We start from the raw sequence: 14,913 nt of genomic DNA on the forward strand, positions 1-14,913 counted from the left end.
TTTTAGTTATTTATTCCTGTGTATTTGATGACTAGTGTAATTTTGGGCTATTCTTAGACATCTACTGTATTAGATTTTAACTGACAGCCCAAACTTTGCCTTGTCTTAGTTAAGACGTCTATTAGAATTCTTTTAATCAACATAATGATGGCTGTGTGTGCTATTCGAAGCATTAAATAATAGAATAACACCTCTTTGATAGTAATTTGAAGGCAAACTTACTTGGCACTGCTGTGGCACTTTCCTCCGCACATATCTGATTTAATAGCTGAAAACAGTCCACATAGCTTCATTTTTATTTGCAGTTTACAAAATATATATGTAATGAATACCTTGTGAGATCAGTGCATGTGTGTGTGTGTGTGTGTTTATGCAGTAGGTTAATATCATACCATTGTCACAGTTTACTCCTCTCCAGCCCAGATCACATGCACAGCTGCCATCTCCATCTATACCATCTTTGCAGCGTCCGTGGACACACTTGCACTCTAAACAGAATGTACAGTTATTATAAAAGCTCATTGCTATATCAGAACAAAGTATGAGCCATTTTATTGACTAATACCTTGATCACAATGAATTCCATATTTGCCAGGTAGGCAGGATTCACATGCGGTGCCATTAAAGCCCTGGTTGCACAGACAGACCCCTGTGCCATTGATGCCGTCTTTACACATGCCGTTGCCAAAGCAAGACTGATCTTCCGATCCCGGGCACTTCTCACAGTTGATACCATAATGACCCGAACAACATATTCTTTCCTTTAAAAAAAACGGATATTTTACTTAAACAGTAAAATTTTCCATGCTGAATTCCAGAAGGCTGTGAAAACCCAATGACTGTATAATGTACATACAATGGCGATTTTCTCACAAGAAAATTTACATCCAATGGTCAGCAATGTGTCTCCATGCAACACCCGGCTGTACATGCATCTTCTCTTTCTGCTCATCTGATAATAAACAAATGAAGCATTAATATTACTGTAATCACAGAAATTAGAACACATGAAAAATAATTCTACTGCTTTATTAAATACACAAAACAGAAATGAGAAAATAGAAATAACCATTAGAATTAGGAGGAATGTTAAAATGACTAGAAAATTAAATATATAGCACATCAATTTGCTATATTTTTATGTCAATTGTGCTAATAAGTAAATAAATAAATAAACAAACAAACAGTCAGTTAACTATATATTTCAGGCTTCAGATAGGAAAAAAAGTAATTTAAATAATATTTAGTAGGAATTATTCAAATGAACTCTAGGCATGTTATACAGTGAGCATGCATAAAAAAAAAACAACAATCATACAGTGTGCCCGCAACTAACTAACTAACTAACTAACTAACTAACTAACTAACTAACTAAAATTGGTTTCATTTTTATATTTAACTTTAGATTTTTTGATTTGATGATTAAGAGGCCATGGATAATAATGTGTGCTTGACCGTGTTGTTTTTGTATAACTTAGCAAACAAATGCAAATATTCAGTCAATATTTCATGTTTTAGACAAAATTGTGATAAAAAAATTTGTGAATGATTCAGTTACTGACTCGTTTAAAAATAAAGACAGTCCCTTGTCTCCATCTAGTGGCTCAATTGCAAAAACGCAACCAAAGGGGTTTTTAGACAGAAAAATTAGGAGAAATGTAAAAATGACTAGAAAATTAAAAATATAGCACATCAGTGTTTCAAAAAGCATGTTTATGTCAATTGTGCTAATAAATAAATAAATAATTAAATAAATAATCATGCTTTAGACAGAAAATGATAATGCATTATAAATAATACTTAGTAAGAATTATTCAAATAAACTTTAGGCATGTTATACAGTGAGCATGCATTAAAAAACAACATTAGTTAGTGTGCCCGCAACTAACTAACTAATGAACTAAACACTAATATTGGTTTTCTTTTTTCTTTTTTTAACTTTTATCATATGATTAAGAGGCCATGGATTAAAAAGTGTGCTTGACAGTGTTGTTTTTGAATAACTTATCAAACAAATGCAAATATTCAGTCAATATTTCATGTTTTTGACAAAATTGTAATAAAAAAAAAACGTGTGAATGATTCAGTTACTGACTCGTTTACAAAATAAAAACAGTCCCTTGTCTCCATCTAGTGGCTCAATTGCAAAAACGCAACCAAATGGGTTTTTAGACCGAAGAATTAGGAGAAATGTAAATCAATATCTCAAAAGGATTTATGTCAATTGTGCTAATGCAAACTGCATATATTTAGCAATTTTCTTTAATGTCATACTCATTTACTTTAGTAAATACATTTTACAGTAATTTTACAAAACAGTTGAATTTATATATTTATATTCTGCTTCTGAGCACTTAGGCAAACTAAACAAAAATGATGTTATTATAATTGTGTGGATGTATTGATGGACATCAGTTGTGACACTGCACAAATGTTTTCAACTGTGACTATAAAAGTGGATCCTCTATTATAATTGATTAAATATTTTTGAGACTCACCACTTTTTTAGTTCCTGAAGGACATGGGTTCATAATTGTTTGGAAACAGTCCATGCAACGTCCCTACAGACACAATGTACACATTTAGGATACCCATTTACATGATATAAGACTGTAATATCTACTAGGTTAAATAGTTGTACTGTACCATGAAAAGTATGCTGGTAGCTTTGTCACAGCGGTTGCTGGGGACGTTTAGGACAGCAGATATGATGTGAATGACACCTTTACTGGTCTCTAAGTCGGTCACATTCACCTCAGCGTCATTTACAAGCAACTATATGACAGAGAAACCCCAAATATATTAATGACTAAATATTTATGATATAAATGAGTTGTGTTGGAACAACATGAAGGAATTAGGTTAACTTATTAGTTTTTACAAATGTAAGTGGATTGAACATAAAACAATTAAGTTGTCCCAAAATAAACTCAAGAGTTGTGTTGTTTCAGCTTATTTTATATAGGTAGTTTGAACCAACAGCAAACATTAACGTATCTGGCACGCACTCTCTTATCTTGACGGAAAATTCCCAGTTGGTATTGGAAGCCAAGCATGGTGTCTTTGTACAGTCCATCCACCAAATCTACGTCTTTTAAAATCTCAGTCAATACAATGTGATACTTGGTCACATTCAAATCCTAGAAAAACACACACACACACACACACACACAAAATACATGATGCAAGAATGAAATGCTATACTGTATATGTAATACTAAATAAGGCTGTGCATATGAATGTGCTTGTATGATACCAGCGAGTCTTTGCCTGTTCTTCTGAGGTAATCTTGGATTGCATTGTCTGTTGGAGCAAACACGGTAAAACCCAAAGATCCCTCCATTTCGTTTGTCAGGTTGTGGTTCTAGATAAATGCAACATAAGTAGAGTAAGATCTTTGCTTTTCAGTAATATATTTAGATATACTGTTAGCATGTGCATGATGATGGTGCTACACCCAGTGTGTTAGTACAGGGAAAAAAAAAAACAGAAACATTTACATCACAAAATTATTGGAAAATGGTTAAAATGGCTCAATAATGTGAAACACTAATTCAACAAACTAGCCTATAATTTGACAATTTAATTTAATAATTGATTAACCAATCCGAATTCCAGTAAAATAGATTTACATGAATATTTTGTATACATAGTGTATATGAACATAGTATATATATATATATATATATATATATATATATATATATATATATATATATATATATATATATATATATGAATATTTACATATATACTGTTGCACCTTCATTAAAAAATATGTCATAATACTGTGACTAAAAGCAAATGATTTAATCAACTAAATGATTTAATTGATTTAGCCTATAGGTTGTAATGAAAAATGTACAAATAATTTATGAACATGCAACAAAACAGCTCAATTACATACAATAAGTAATACATTTTAAAATAATTACATTATTAACTTTTTCATAATAGCAATTTGGTGGCCCATTTGACCCCAATGGTCAACATTATTCTTTTTTACAGTACTTCTATAATTTAATAATTTAATTTAAACTATAATTTCCACTCTATAAATCTAAAAAAGGATGGATGGATGGATGGATGGATGGATAGATAAAACACTCACCAAAAGAGAGCCATAGAAGAGAGAGAGATCAGACCTCTTTCTCAAAACCTGCAGTAAACCTTCGCTCATCTGCTGCTCAGGGATCAAGACCTGAAGAGGACATAATTATTCAGTCTGTATTTGTTCTGCATTTGTATGTGCATATTTAGAAGTCACACACAATTTTACAAAACCTTTTCTGCACAAGCTTATTAGCAAATGATGTTTATTTGAAAACAATACAGAAAGAGGCTGAGGTCGTACTGTGTCAATAAGATGTATAACCCCATTCTTTGCTGCCATATCTCCAAATGTAATTTTTCCTCCTGCAACAATGGTTGTCTGAATAAAAAGATAAACAAAACAAAAACGATATAGAACATCTCTTACTGAAGGTTAATGCCAGATACAATTGGACTGGGAGTAATCAGGAAAGATAAGATGTTTTCCTCTTACATCATTAGTCGAGTAAACAGGAAGTGTCCTTTTCAAAAGGGAAACCAGTCGCGGGGATGGGGAGGTATTAAGATCACTGAGAGTAAAACTTCCAGACACGATGTGATTTCTGTGAGAGATAAACAACAGCTAGTTAGTGAAAATGGGCTGTATGTATAGTAAATTAGTTGATGGGGCTGTATGTAAATTCAGTGCTGTCCTTACTTGACAAGACTTGGAAGGTTACTGGGAGTCATCCAGAAGTCTTTATCTTCTTTACTCATTTTCTCTATGGCTTGAGCCGACGGCACAAATAGCGTGAGATTTTCTCTCTCTGACAGCAGCTGAGAAAGATCTGCTTTCTATGATGTGTTCCAGAAGACATTAGAAAATAGTCAAATATTATACTCTAACAGTATTATATAAAAATAAAGATTTAAAAAGTTAGCCTTGAAAATGAATAAATAAACAATCATATTTCAGAGAGAAAATAAAAATGTTATATGAATAATATTTAGTAAGAATTATTCTAATGAACTCTTGACATGTTATACAGTGATAACTTACTAACTACCTAAACAAACAAACAAACAAATAAATAAATAAATAAATAAATAAATAAAATAATAAGTAAACACACTAATATTGTTTTTTTTTCTCTTTTTTAACTTTTATCATATGATTAAGAGGCCGTGGATAAAAAAGCGTGCTCGACTGTGTTGTTTTTGTATAATTTAGCAAACAAATGCAAATATTCAGTCAATATTTCATGTTTTGATTAAATTGTGATAAAAAAGGTGTGAATGATTCAGTTACTGACTCGTTTATAAAAATAAAGACCCTTGTCTCCATCTAGTGGCTCAATTGCAAAAACGCAACCAAAGGGGTTTTTAGACAAAAACATTTCTGACACAACAAAACAAAGCAGTATTGTGTATTTGTGGCCACAAAATACAAATTTCTAAATGTTAGATTTAAAAAAAAACAATTTTACGAAAAAGGTGATCATGGGTTTCGGCCTGACATCTATAAATTTTGAGTATTTAGTCATTTCAGCAGATTGATATGAACAGGGATTATTTAAATTTGCTACCTGCACACACAGCCTCTGAAATACTTTGCCAATCAATTATAACTATTAGTTGTATGCTTTTAAACAAATGTCAACATTAAAAACACATTAAAGTGTAACTTACGGAGATCCACTGGTTAAATCCTAGAAGATCTGGGATTGTCGACACCTCCTGAAAAGCAAAATATAAGAATACATAGAATATTTATTAAATCAAATCAAAAACTCTTTTGAAGCACTAGCTGCTGAAGAGAGTATAGTGTTTAGTAATGCCCGACCTCTGCATAGCATAATAAAAATGTATTCAACAATAAGAGTATTGTTTAATTTAACAGTAACAAGTAGTGTGATTGCATTTGTTATAATCATAAAAGGCAAGCTAAAACGGCTGCATGGCCTACTGCTTATGGTGGGAATTTAAAGTGTACAGTCAGTGAACATGTATTTATCCGAGGTAGCAAAGAATTATGGCCCAGATTTGGCAAAAAGCTGGCACAGCAGGCATTAATCCAGCTCTGGCATACAGCATGTGGGCCAAACATGGCCTGGGTTTGGCAGAGGTGGCACCATCTTTAAGGCGGCACACAAGATTTGGGCCAGATGTAAAATTAAGTTTTTGGCCCAGATGTTAAAAATTGATATTTGGGCCACGTAAGTTTGGCCCGCATTTAAAATACATTACAATAATTTACAATAAGTAAATAAAAAATTCTACAAATCAGGATGCTTTGAGAAAAAGCACACCCATAGTGTGCCTAAAGTGCAATGCTTCATGGGTTTATTCATTTCATTGCTATGGGGACACACCAACATATCTGGCCCAGTTGAGGCCCAGTTATGAGTTATTAAATTGGCTGTGACTTGGCCCAGATATGGTCCATGTTTGGCCCTTGTCTGGAAGCCAGACTTGGTCCAGTCATGCACCGTAATTCACTGCGGCATGTGGGCCAAGCAACTGTGTGGCTCAGAGATGGGCCAGAGAAATTTTGCTATTTGGGCTTATCCCATGCTGACACAGGAGATGGTTTGTGATAGGAACTGTCTCCTGACAGTTTTGTTGTGAAGCAAGATTCAAATTGAATGTAGCACCTAGTATTTAGCCTTAGATTCACAGTACTGGATTGACTGAACTGGACTGAATTTACTAGAACTTCATCTGTTAAGCTGCTTTGACTCTACATTGTTTAAAGCGCTAAAGACATAAATAAAGATGTATTACCTGTACTAAAGTACCATAACAAATTTTCCCATCACCAGCATAGCCATCTTCACACACACAATGCCATCCATCTGGGTTCAGGAACTGGCAGGTGGCCTATGGGAATATGTGAAAATTACAAGATGTGGCTGAAATTCATACAATTGCATGCCTTGCTTGGTCTGAACACTGACCAGGAAATGGCATCCACCCTTCTGCTCCACACACTGATTGACAGGTTCACACTCCCTCCCGTTGCCGTGGTAACCACTTTTGCAAGCACAGTCAATCTAAGGTGGGATAACATTCATCAACAATCCTGCAGATCTAAATAGACGTAGTTCTGGAAGCACAACGGCGTCTCTCACCTGTCCTGGGCCCACGTAGATGCAGGTGGCATTGGGGTGACACCCTCCTCTGGATGGATCCAGACAGTTATTAATGGCCTGGCACTCATCTCCATCCTCCCTCCATCCACTCAGACACTTGCACATGCGTGTCCCGGGACCAGTCTTTATGCATATAGCCTGAGAGGAAATGAGTGAAACACAAACATACAGATGTACAAAAATTAACGATGCATGCTCACCATATATTAATTATAATATTGGAGTTCCACAGGGATCAATTCTTGGGCCGATTTTGTTTAGTTTATACATTAATGATTTACCTGCAGTTTGTCCAGAGGTTCAGGTTCAAATGCAGATTACACAGTAGTATATACCCACACAAAAACCAAAGAACAAGCTGCTAGCAAACTTACTGCTGCATATAAGATGTGTCAGACTGGTTATGTCACTCATGTCTTACGCTCAAATGTAAGTAAAACTGCAGGAATTTTTTGTTTTTTTTCAATCAAGAGAATTGAGGAGCATTGCCCAGATATTTTAGTTAATGGAGAAGTAATAAACATTGTAGATCATTTTAAATATTTAGGTATAATTATAGATTCTAATCTAAATAAATAAAGAAAACATATTAAGAAGGTTTCTAAAAGTGCTAGCCAGCCTGAGGATTTAGAGAAAATCAGGCATCAGTTACCTATGTCTGCTGCTAAACTTTTTATGAATGCAGTGATCTTCCCTCATTTATCTTATTGTGCTACAGATCGGTCCCACACGGACATTACAACATTAAAACCATTGATTATTATTCATAAACAAACTGCAAAAAATTAAGTTAAAGGGCCAAGGAGCTATCATTACTGTAATTGTATTGAACAACATAAGGCAAGGTTTATTTATAGAGCACAATACGGTAGTTAATCCAAAGTGATTTACAATAAATTAATTCATGAATAAAAAATAATAATAAAACTTGTATTAAAAATAATAGAAAAGGGGGGAAAAAAAATGAAATTTTTTATTTTATGCTGATGTGTGTTAACTGTATAAATTATTTAATGATTTTGCACCATCACCTCTCAAACAATGTGTGTCTGCAAGGACAATATAAGATGTAAATTAGCTTTATAGCTAACTCTGGCACAACATGTCATGTTGTTCATTGTCCCTGTATGTATAAATGTATAAATAAATAAAAAATAATATAAAAATGTAAATAAAATAAAATAACTAAAATAAAAAAAATAAATAAATAAAATTAATAAATAGATGCATTTGACATACATTTTTGCTGCAGCCTCCGCGATGAGGTAAAGAGCAGGGATCACTTTCCATGCACATAAATCCATCTCCTTGAAAACCAGGTTTACATACACACCTAAAATAAATCAATGTAACAGAAACAAGAAATATATCACTTATGTTCTTGTTTTTTTAGTTTTTTACTGACAAAACTTTCTAAATATCCCCTTGCAAAGGAAGTCTTTCAATAAAAAAATAAATATAGGACACATTTATAACTTAACATTAAAAATTAAACAAATAAATTTGAACAGCATAATTATAATCCCTAAAGGTAAAGGAGGAATGGGGAGATGGGGTCGATGGGGGGATTCTTCAAAATGAATATAAGGGAGTAGTGCTAGATGGTATATTTATGGTGAATTTGGAATAATCCGATTGGCTTGCTAATGATTACAGATGGGAGACCAGCCGCGATCAATCATATCATGTGCTCCTCTTGAAATTAGTTTGTAAAACTACACATACTGATCTTATGCAGTTTTTAAATAATCATCATTATTATTATTCAATAAAAACATCTAAAAACATCTAAACATCTTTATCTAAAGCATTTTTTTTTTTCTAAAAACATTTGCTTCTCTTAGACCACATGCGGTCTGTCTTGTCTAAATATGAGAGCCCTGATCACTCACGTGAATGCTCCTTTATTGGACACACAGTTGGCATGTGCATGGCAGGGCTGGTTTGGTCCACACGGCTGGGTTTGCAGCTCGCAAAATTCTCCGGCATAGCCATCTTTACAGGAGCCCTGCTTACATTTCCCACTGGCTTCTGGACGGTTATCGCATGTGCCGTGTATGCACCAACAGGCTGGATGCAAAGAAAACACTGCCATTAACCAGCTGGAATATTCACAAACCCCGTTCTATGAAATGAATTTGTACTTTTGTCACAGTTCGGGCCATATTTGTTGGAGTCAGCGCAGTATTGGCAGCGTGATCCTTTGAAATTGGGCTCACACTGGCACGTGCCATTTCCATCAATGCCTTCTGAGCACTAGAACAAAAGACAATAAAAATTTTTTTTAATAAATAAAAAATACTCAGTACACTAGGTATGAATGTGTGAGGGATTTACCGTCCCATGAGTGGAACAGGGGGCGGTAAAACCACCCGGGCATGGGGAACAGTCAGGTCCAAAAAAACCTTTACAGCACTGAGGAGTCTAGTCAAGAAAAATAACGGGTAATCTGACTTTTGATAAGCTAGACGCAGCTGCAAATAATGTATAAATGTGTGTTAGGTACAAATGTCTATAGTTAAATAAATACTCACAGTCTTTGTGTCATTGCAGATAAGGGAACAGCCAATGCTGGGTAAGCTCAGGCCAAATTCTTTCTTATTGAAAACACAGCCTCTATTAAATGCTTTCTGTAGTCATAAAAAGGTGGGGAAAAGCATCAAAGTAGTGTCACTGGGTACATTTTTACTACAATTAATGGCAACCTAAAGGGTAGAATTTTAAACGAAGCTTTCATAATCATTTTATGCAATCTCAATCAAATTTAAAATGCACTAATAGTGAATATTGAAAAAGTTACCAGTGATTCACCAGTTGGACAAGTAGATTTGGACACAAGTGTACAGCTAACACATGGACCCTGTGACAAAGAGACAATGATCAATTATTACAAACAGCTGAAAGGTGGCCAGTATTGTAAAGAGAGAAAAATAATAAACACTTTAATGGTGAAACGTGTACAGGTATGGATTACATTTTCGAAAAAAAAAAGAAGTTCCAGGATCAACATAAATGTTAATACAGGATCGCATCGTACTGGGCAAAATCATGACGTGCAACTGTGTCTATATCGGCAAAATTGGAAATGACTGCTTACCTTATACCTATTGGGCTTTATGATGTCACACCTGTGAGGTAGGATGGGCTCTATAGACGGAGGTATCAGAAGACCCTCTAGTGAATGAAGACGTCCATTCTTTGCTTCAACGTCCAGTTCAATTACAGATTCCCCATTGACCAGAATCTGCCCCTATATGTGATACAGTCAAATATTAAAAGCATTTTGATTCCTAAATCATCCTTAAAATTACTAATTATAAGATCTTTTGTTTTAAGTATCATCACTTTTATGTATTTAGACAATGAGGTCAATGAGATCACCCAAAAATGAAGAATCTGTCATCATTTAAGTGTTGCAACCAGTATGGAAAAAATTGGTCAAAGGGGAGCAGAAACTGTCTGGTTACCAACATTCTTCAATATATCTTCTGTATATGCTGTACTGTGTACAGTCCACATACTTAATGGTGCGTAAATGATGATAGACTTTCATTTCTGGCTGAACTAAATCTTTAAATACTTCTGATGGCTGCTGAAATAAACTTTCAAAGTGCATAAAAAACTGGATTCAATGCTTTAATTTTTTTAGCTGAATGGAATTATTACTTACAGCAGTAGTCACATTAAATGTCAGGACCTGTTCAGCCATGGTCACAGCACGAGGGTTTGACACAATGACATAGGCGCTTAGCTGTAAATAAATATGACAGCCATTAGTAGTCAATGATTTAGAAATGCATTTGAACACACATTTGCACCCATCTGTATACAAACCGGAGTCGTGGACACTATGTGATTGCGCATCAGTTCAAGTAGTTTTGTTTTACCCTACAAGAGGAAAGAGAAAAGTAAAGTGAGGCTGTTGACAAAGCATAAGTGTATAAGTTAAAATAATTTATAACCAGTTATTATATTGTATTGTATGACCTCTTCAGATTTTAGGTAGTCTAAATAGTCTGGCTTCATCAAGGCAAAAGCTACATTTGTTGGAGCAAATAGTGTGTACGGTCCGTCTTCTTCTAAAACAGTTGCCACATTGGTTTTCTGGAAAAAATAAATGTCAGAATATAATAAGGAAATCCTCAAAAATATCATGATGGCCATCACAGGAATCATTTCAAATAGGAAAGTTGTTTTAAATTCCAGTGAAAGGGACAAAAACGATAAAAACTAATCAAAATTCCCATGACACACAACAGTAAACATGCTTTTCAAAATTTGAAAGATATTAATGAAATATCATTTCTAGCACAGATCAAATGTATATTTATTTAGGGTTTACAGTTTCAAGAGCTCACACTTAGCATGCTGTTCCAGGAGAAAGCCCTGAGCTCAGATGATCCTCGAGCCTGGAGCTCCCTCCTGTAATTTTGGGTTAGAGGGGAGTACGAGCTCAGGTAGGTGTTGAGAGCTCACATGAATTAATTCAATCATTCATTTTCCTTTGGCTTATTCCTTTGTTTATCAGGGGTTGTCTGATAAATTGTTGCCTGTATGTTTTACACAGTGGATACCCTTCTGTTTGTAAGATAATACTAAGAAACACCCATACACTCTCACACTAATATACTACTGCCAATTAATTTTTTCAATTCAATGCCATCCTATCCTGAATTATGCTAGGAAAAAGAGAGGAGTCAGGGTGGATTCTTCAAGACAAAGATGACTACGATAAAGAAATCCGGTTATTTATGTGTGTTTTGGATTCATCTGATTGGAAGATCATAAGGTAGCTAATGTGGCACCAGCCGTGGTCAATCATTAGCATGTGATCCTCTCGAAATTAGTTTATAAACTTTATACATCTCACCTCAAGCAGAGATTTAAACTGAGAGAACTTTCCATTTTTAGAGAGAATCTCCAGCAAGTTTTCCTGAAAGTAAGAGATAAAGGAACACTGTTGGCTCTTCCTAATAAAAAAAAACAGCATTCGATGAAGACAACACACCTATTTTCACACACCTCTTTCTCACTGATCACAGTGGAAGGAACTGCATCCATCAGCTTGTCGATCAAATGAATCATTCCATTTGAGGCAAAGATGTCAGACTCCACAAGCGCTCCTTTCTTACGGCTACCATGAAGACGTATCTTTACCTGCTCTGCCTTTAAAAGAAACATTTGTCAGATTTTCATTCAATGATTCTTTGGGGTCACACATAGCAAAGCAAACAGATCTGAACAGGAAAGAGTCTGAGTAGTAAAGAAACAGGATGTGAAGATTCCTGCATTTGCACATCCTTGAAAACAACTGGAACACACACAGACAACCTGCATTCAGTTACCTACATCTATCATTGATTCTGCACCCATGCCCGTTAGCGTATGGAAGAGGATTCCCTTCTTCAGAGACTCAGAGTTCACCTCTCCAGCAACCACGTGTAGCTTAGTAAGATAGCGAGCTTTCATTTCGTCAGCCAGCAGGGATTTCACCTGGAGCAAAAGCATGCTGTTAAATGTATCTGTATTATGTTCTTGTAGTGTGTAACGTAGCTGTTTTTGTAAATATAAAAGATCTGCAAAGTACTTCAGCATGGCAAAATAAGGTAGATATGATTAACAAATCATAGTTATGTGTGGATTAACATCTATGTTGATTAACATTAATGTGGATTAACATCTATGTTGATCCCGGAACAACATTCCAAACAGAATTAAGGGATATGTTTATGTTTCTGTAAAGTTTAGGTTTACGGTTTATGCACTTCTACATGGGTGTTATCCAACTATTATTCCCCTCTCATTTTGTGAATAATTTACAGTTATGCTTGGGTTTAGGGGTAGGGAATAGGTATGGATTACATTTTCAAAGGAAATTGCTGTTTCAGGAGCAACACAGATGTTAATCCAGGATCACATCGTACTTGGCAAAATCATGACTGCTGCTGCTTAACTCACAGACGTGCCCTTAAAAGCCTTGTTCACTGGGACAAACACTGTAAATGGTCCGCGAGAGGATAAGAACCATCCTGTGACTTGATCTGAAACAGCAGAAATAATAAAATTAGCACTATATTGTGTCTATTTTTATTTATCCCACCTTTACCTTTACCAACAACATTCAAATACAAAAACACTGGCAAATTGAGACAATTATCTTCATTGGTTTCACAACAAATGCGCACACATTCTCACAAAGCATGCAAACACAGCAACCCCTGCTTCCTGTTTAGAGTCAACAGTGTTTGAAATCTAATCATACATTTTCTTGTTGTTTGTACACTGCAAAAAGTCTTCCTTAGATTTTTTATCCTGTCTAAATATCTAAAAATTCTTAAATCAAGAAGCATTTTGTAGACAAGCAAAACATATTATCTTGTTTTAATAAATAATATGACAAAAGAATTTTCTCTGCCAATGGGGTAAAACATGATCATTTGGTTGTTTTAAGTTAAAAATCACTTAATTTTGGCATATTATTTATTATGACAATGCTGTTTGATTTAAGAATTTTTAGATATTTGGACTAGAAACAAGACAAAACATCCAAGTAGGAAAAACATTTTTTAGGTTCTGAGCGAAACTCTTTCTAAGATGGCATTAAAATAATCCTTGATTTAATGTTAATTATGCAGTTCGTCAGATTATTTGGGCTAAAAATACGCAAACAGCAAGAAACCGTACATCCAGGATGTTTAAAAAACACTTCTCAGATTTCTGACAACTCAGCTGCCTCTAAACAGGAAGCAGCAGGGATCATCGCTTTTTGGGCTGACCTGACTAATGTGATCTGCTCTATTTCTCTACATGTATGTGTTGTGAGAATTTGCATGCAAGTTTGTTGTAAATCATCTTGATGAAGATGGTGTCTCAATTTGTCAAAATTTTTGCATTTGCATGTGTATGCAGCATGTTTGAGCTCTCTCAGCTACCATATTTCAGCCTAATCTTAATTTCTGGTCACCTCTACTTTTAAAAACTCTAAAACAAACAACAACAATAAAAAAAAAACACTGGGATTGGTTTGCTAGCATGTCACTCACTGAACAGTGTGATGGCACTGGAGAGCTGACCCGTCCATTTTCCTCCTGGCTTTGAATTCATTTCATTTAGTTGTTGAATTATGTCCCCAAAGCATATTTTTCCATTCCCAAGGTAACCTTCGCGACACTTACATCTGAAATGATTACAATTGAAAGTATATTTAGGTTCTAAATATATGAAGAACAGCATAAATAAAATCAATCAAATGAAATCCGTCACCTACTCTACTGTTCCTGGTTCAGCTGTAGCACAGGTGGCGTATTTATGGCAGGAGTCTGGTTTGCACATATCTATAATACTGCAGCCCTGCCCTTCAACAAACTTCTCGAATCCCTCCAAACATTCACAGTGAGCCTGTGGAAAACAGCAAACTGTAAATAAAGTGTGACATTAAAGCATTTAATAAGTGAAGTTATGAATGTAAACGCACTTTTCCGGGACCGTCATACACACAGCGGGTAGAGCCAGATGTGCAGTTGCCTAGATTAGTCTGGCATGGGTCAATGGGCATGCAGACTCGACCGTCGCCACTATAGCCTTCTGTACATGTGCAGACATGTTTGTTCGGTCCTGTTTGCGCACACACTGCATTCGCATGGCACACACTCCTCAAGCACGGGTTAATAGCTGCATAATCAATGTGATATATAGAAAAGAGCATTTGTGAGTTCAAAAGGGCCACGAC

The 14,913-nt window shown here is 35.1% G+C and overlaps 1 protein-coding gene across 1 annotated transcript in view; it reads right to left on the reverse strand.

Moving 5' to 3' along the window:
• The window catches only part of LOC130223168 (stabilin-2-like), a 38,883-nt gene that overhangs the window by 15,157 nt on the left and 8,813 nt on the right, over window positions 1-14,913 (reverse strand). The window contains exons 8-40 of the mRNA XM_056455890.1: window positions 14,659-14,855; window positions 14,452-14,582; window positions 14,228-14,361; window positions 13,143-13,225; window positions 12,534-12,677; window positions 12,207-12,350; window positions 12,055-12,117; window positions 11,172-11,288; window positions 11,019-11,072; window positions 10,855-10,935; window positions 10,282-10,434; window positions 9,985-10,044; window positions 9,719-9,814; window positions 9,522-9,608; window positions 9,329-9,440; window positions 9,077-9,254; window positions 8,424-8,517; window positions 7,164-7,322; window positions 6,990-7,085; window positions 6,817-6,912; window positions 5,722-5,769; window positions 4,751-4,887; window positions 4,547-4,655; window positions 4,355-4,432; window positions 4,112-4,201; window positions 3,257-3,364; window positions 3,009-3,140; window positions 2,647-2,775; window positions 2,499-2,561; window positions 857-952; window positions 566-761; window positions 393-488; window positions 223-268 (exon numbers count right to left, since the gene is read on the reverse strand). Coding sequence (XP_056311865.1) covers window positions 223-268; window positions 393-488; window positions 566-761; window positions 857-952; window positions 2,499-2,561; window positions 2,647-2,775; window positions 3,009-3,140; window positions 3,257-3,364; window positions 4,112-4,201; window positions 4,355-4,432; window positions 4,547-4,655; window positions 4,751-4,887; window positions 5,722-5,769; window positions 6,817-6,912; window positions 6,990-7,085; window positions 7,164-7,322; window positions 8,424-8,517; window positions 9,077-9,254; window positions 9,329-9,440; window positions 9,522-9,608; window positions 9,719-9,814; window positions 9,985-10,044; window positions 10,282-10,434; window positions 10,855-10,935; window positions 11,019-11,072; window positions 11,172-11,288; window positions 12,055-12,117; window positions 12,207-12,350; window positions 12,534-12,677; window positions 13,143-13,225; window positions 14,228-14,361; window positions 14,452-14,582; window positions 14,659-14,855 — 3,607 coding nt within the window. The remainder of the gene's footprint in view (window positions 1-222; window positions 269-392; window positions 489-565; window positions 762-856; window positions 953-2,498; window positions 2,562-2,646; window positions 2,776-3,008; window positions 3,141-3,256; window positions 3,365-4,111; window positions 4,202-4,354; window positions 4,433-4,546; window positions 4,656-4,750; window positions 4,888-5,721; window positions 5,770-6,816; window positions 6,913-6,989; window positions 7,086-7,163; window positions 7,323-8,423; window positions 8,518-9,076; window positions 9,255-9,328; window positions 9,441-9,521; window positions 9,609-9,718; window positions 9,815-9,984; window positions 10,045-10,281; window positions 10,435-10,854; window positions 10,936-11,018; window positions 11,073-11,171; window positions 11,289-12,054; window positions 12,118-12,206; window positions 12,351-12,533; window positions 12,678-13,142; window positions 13,226-14,227; window positions 14,362-14,451; window positions 14,583-14,658; window positions 14,856-14,913) is intronic.

The sequence above is a fragment of the Danio aesculapii genome, chromosome 4, assembly GCF_903798145.1.
Source record: "Danio aesculapii chromosome 4, fDanAes4.1, whole genome shotgun sequence".
Taxonomy (NCBI): Eukaryota; Metazoa; Chordata; class Actinopteri; order Cypriniformes; family Danionidae; genus Danio; species Danio aesculapii.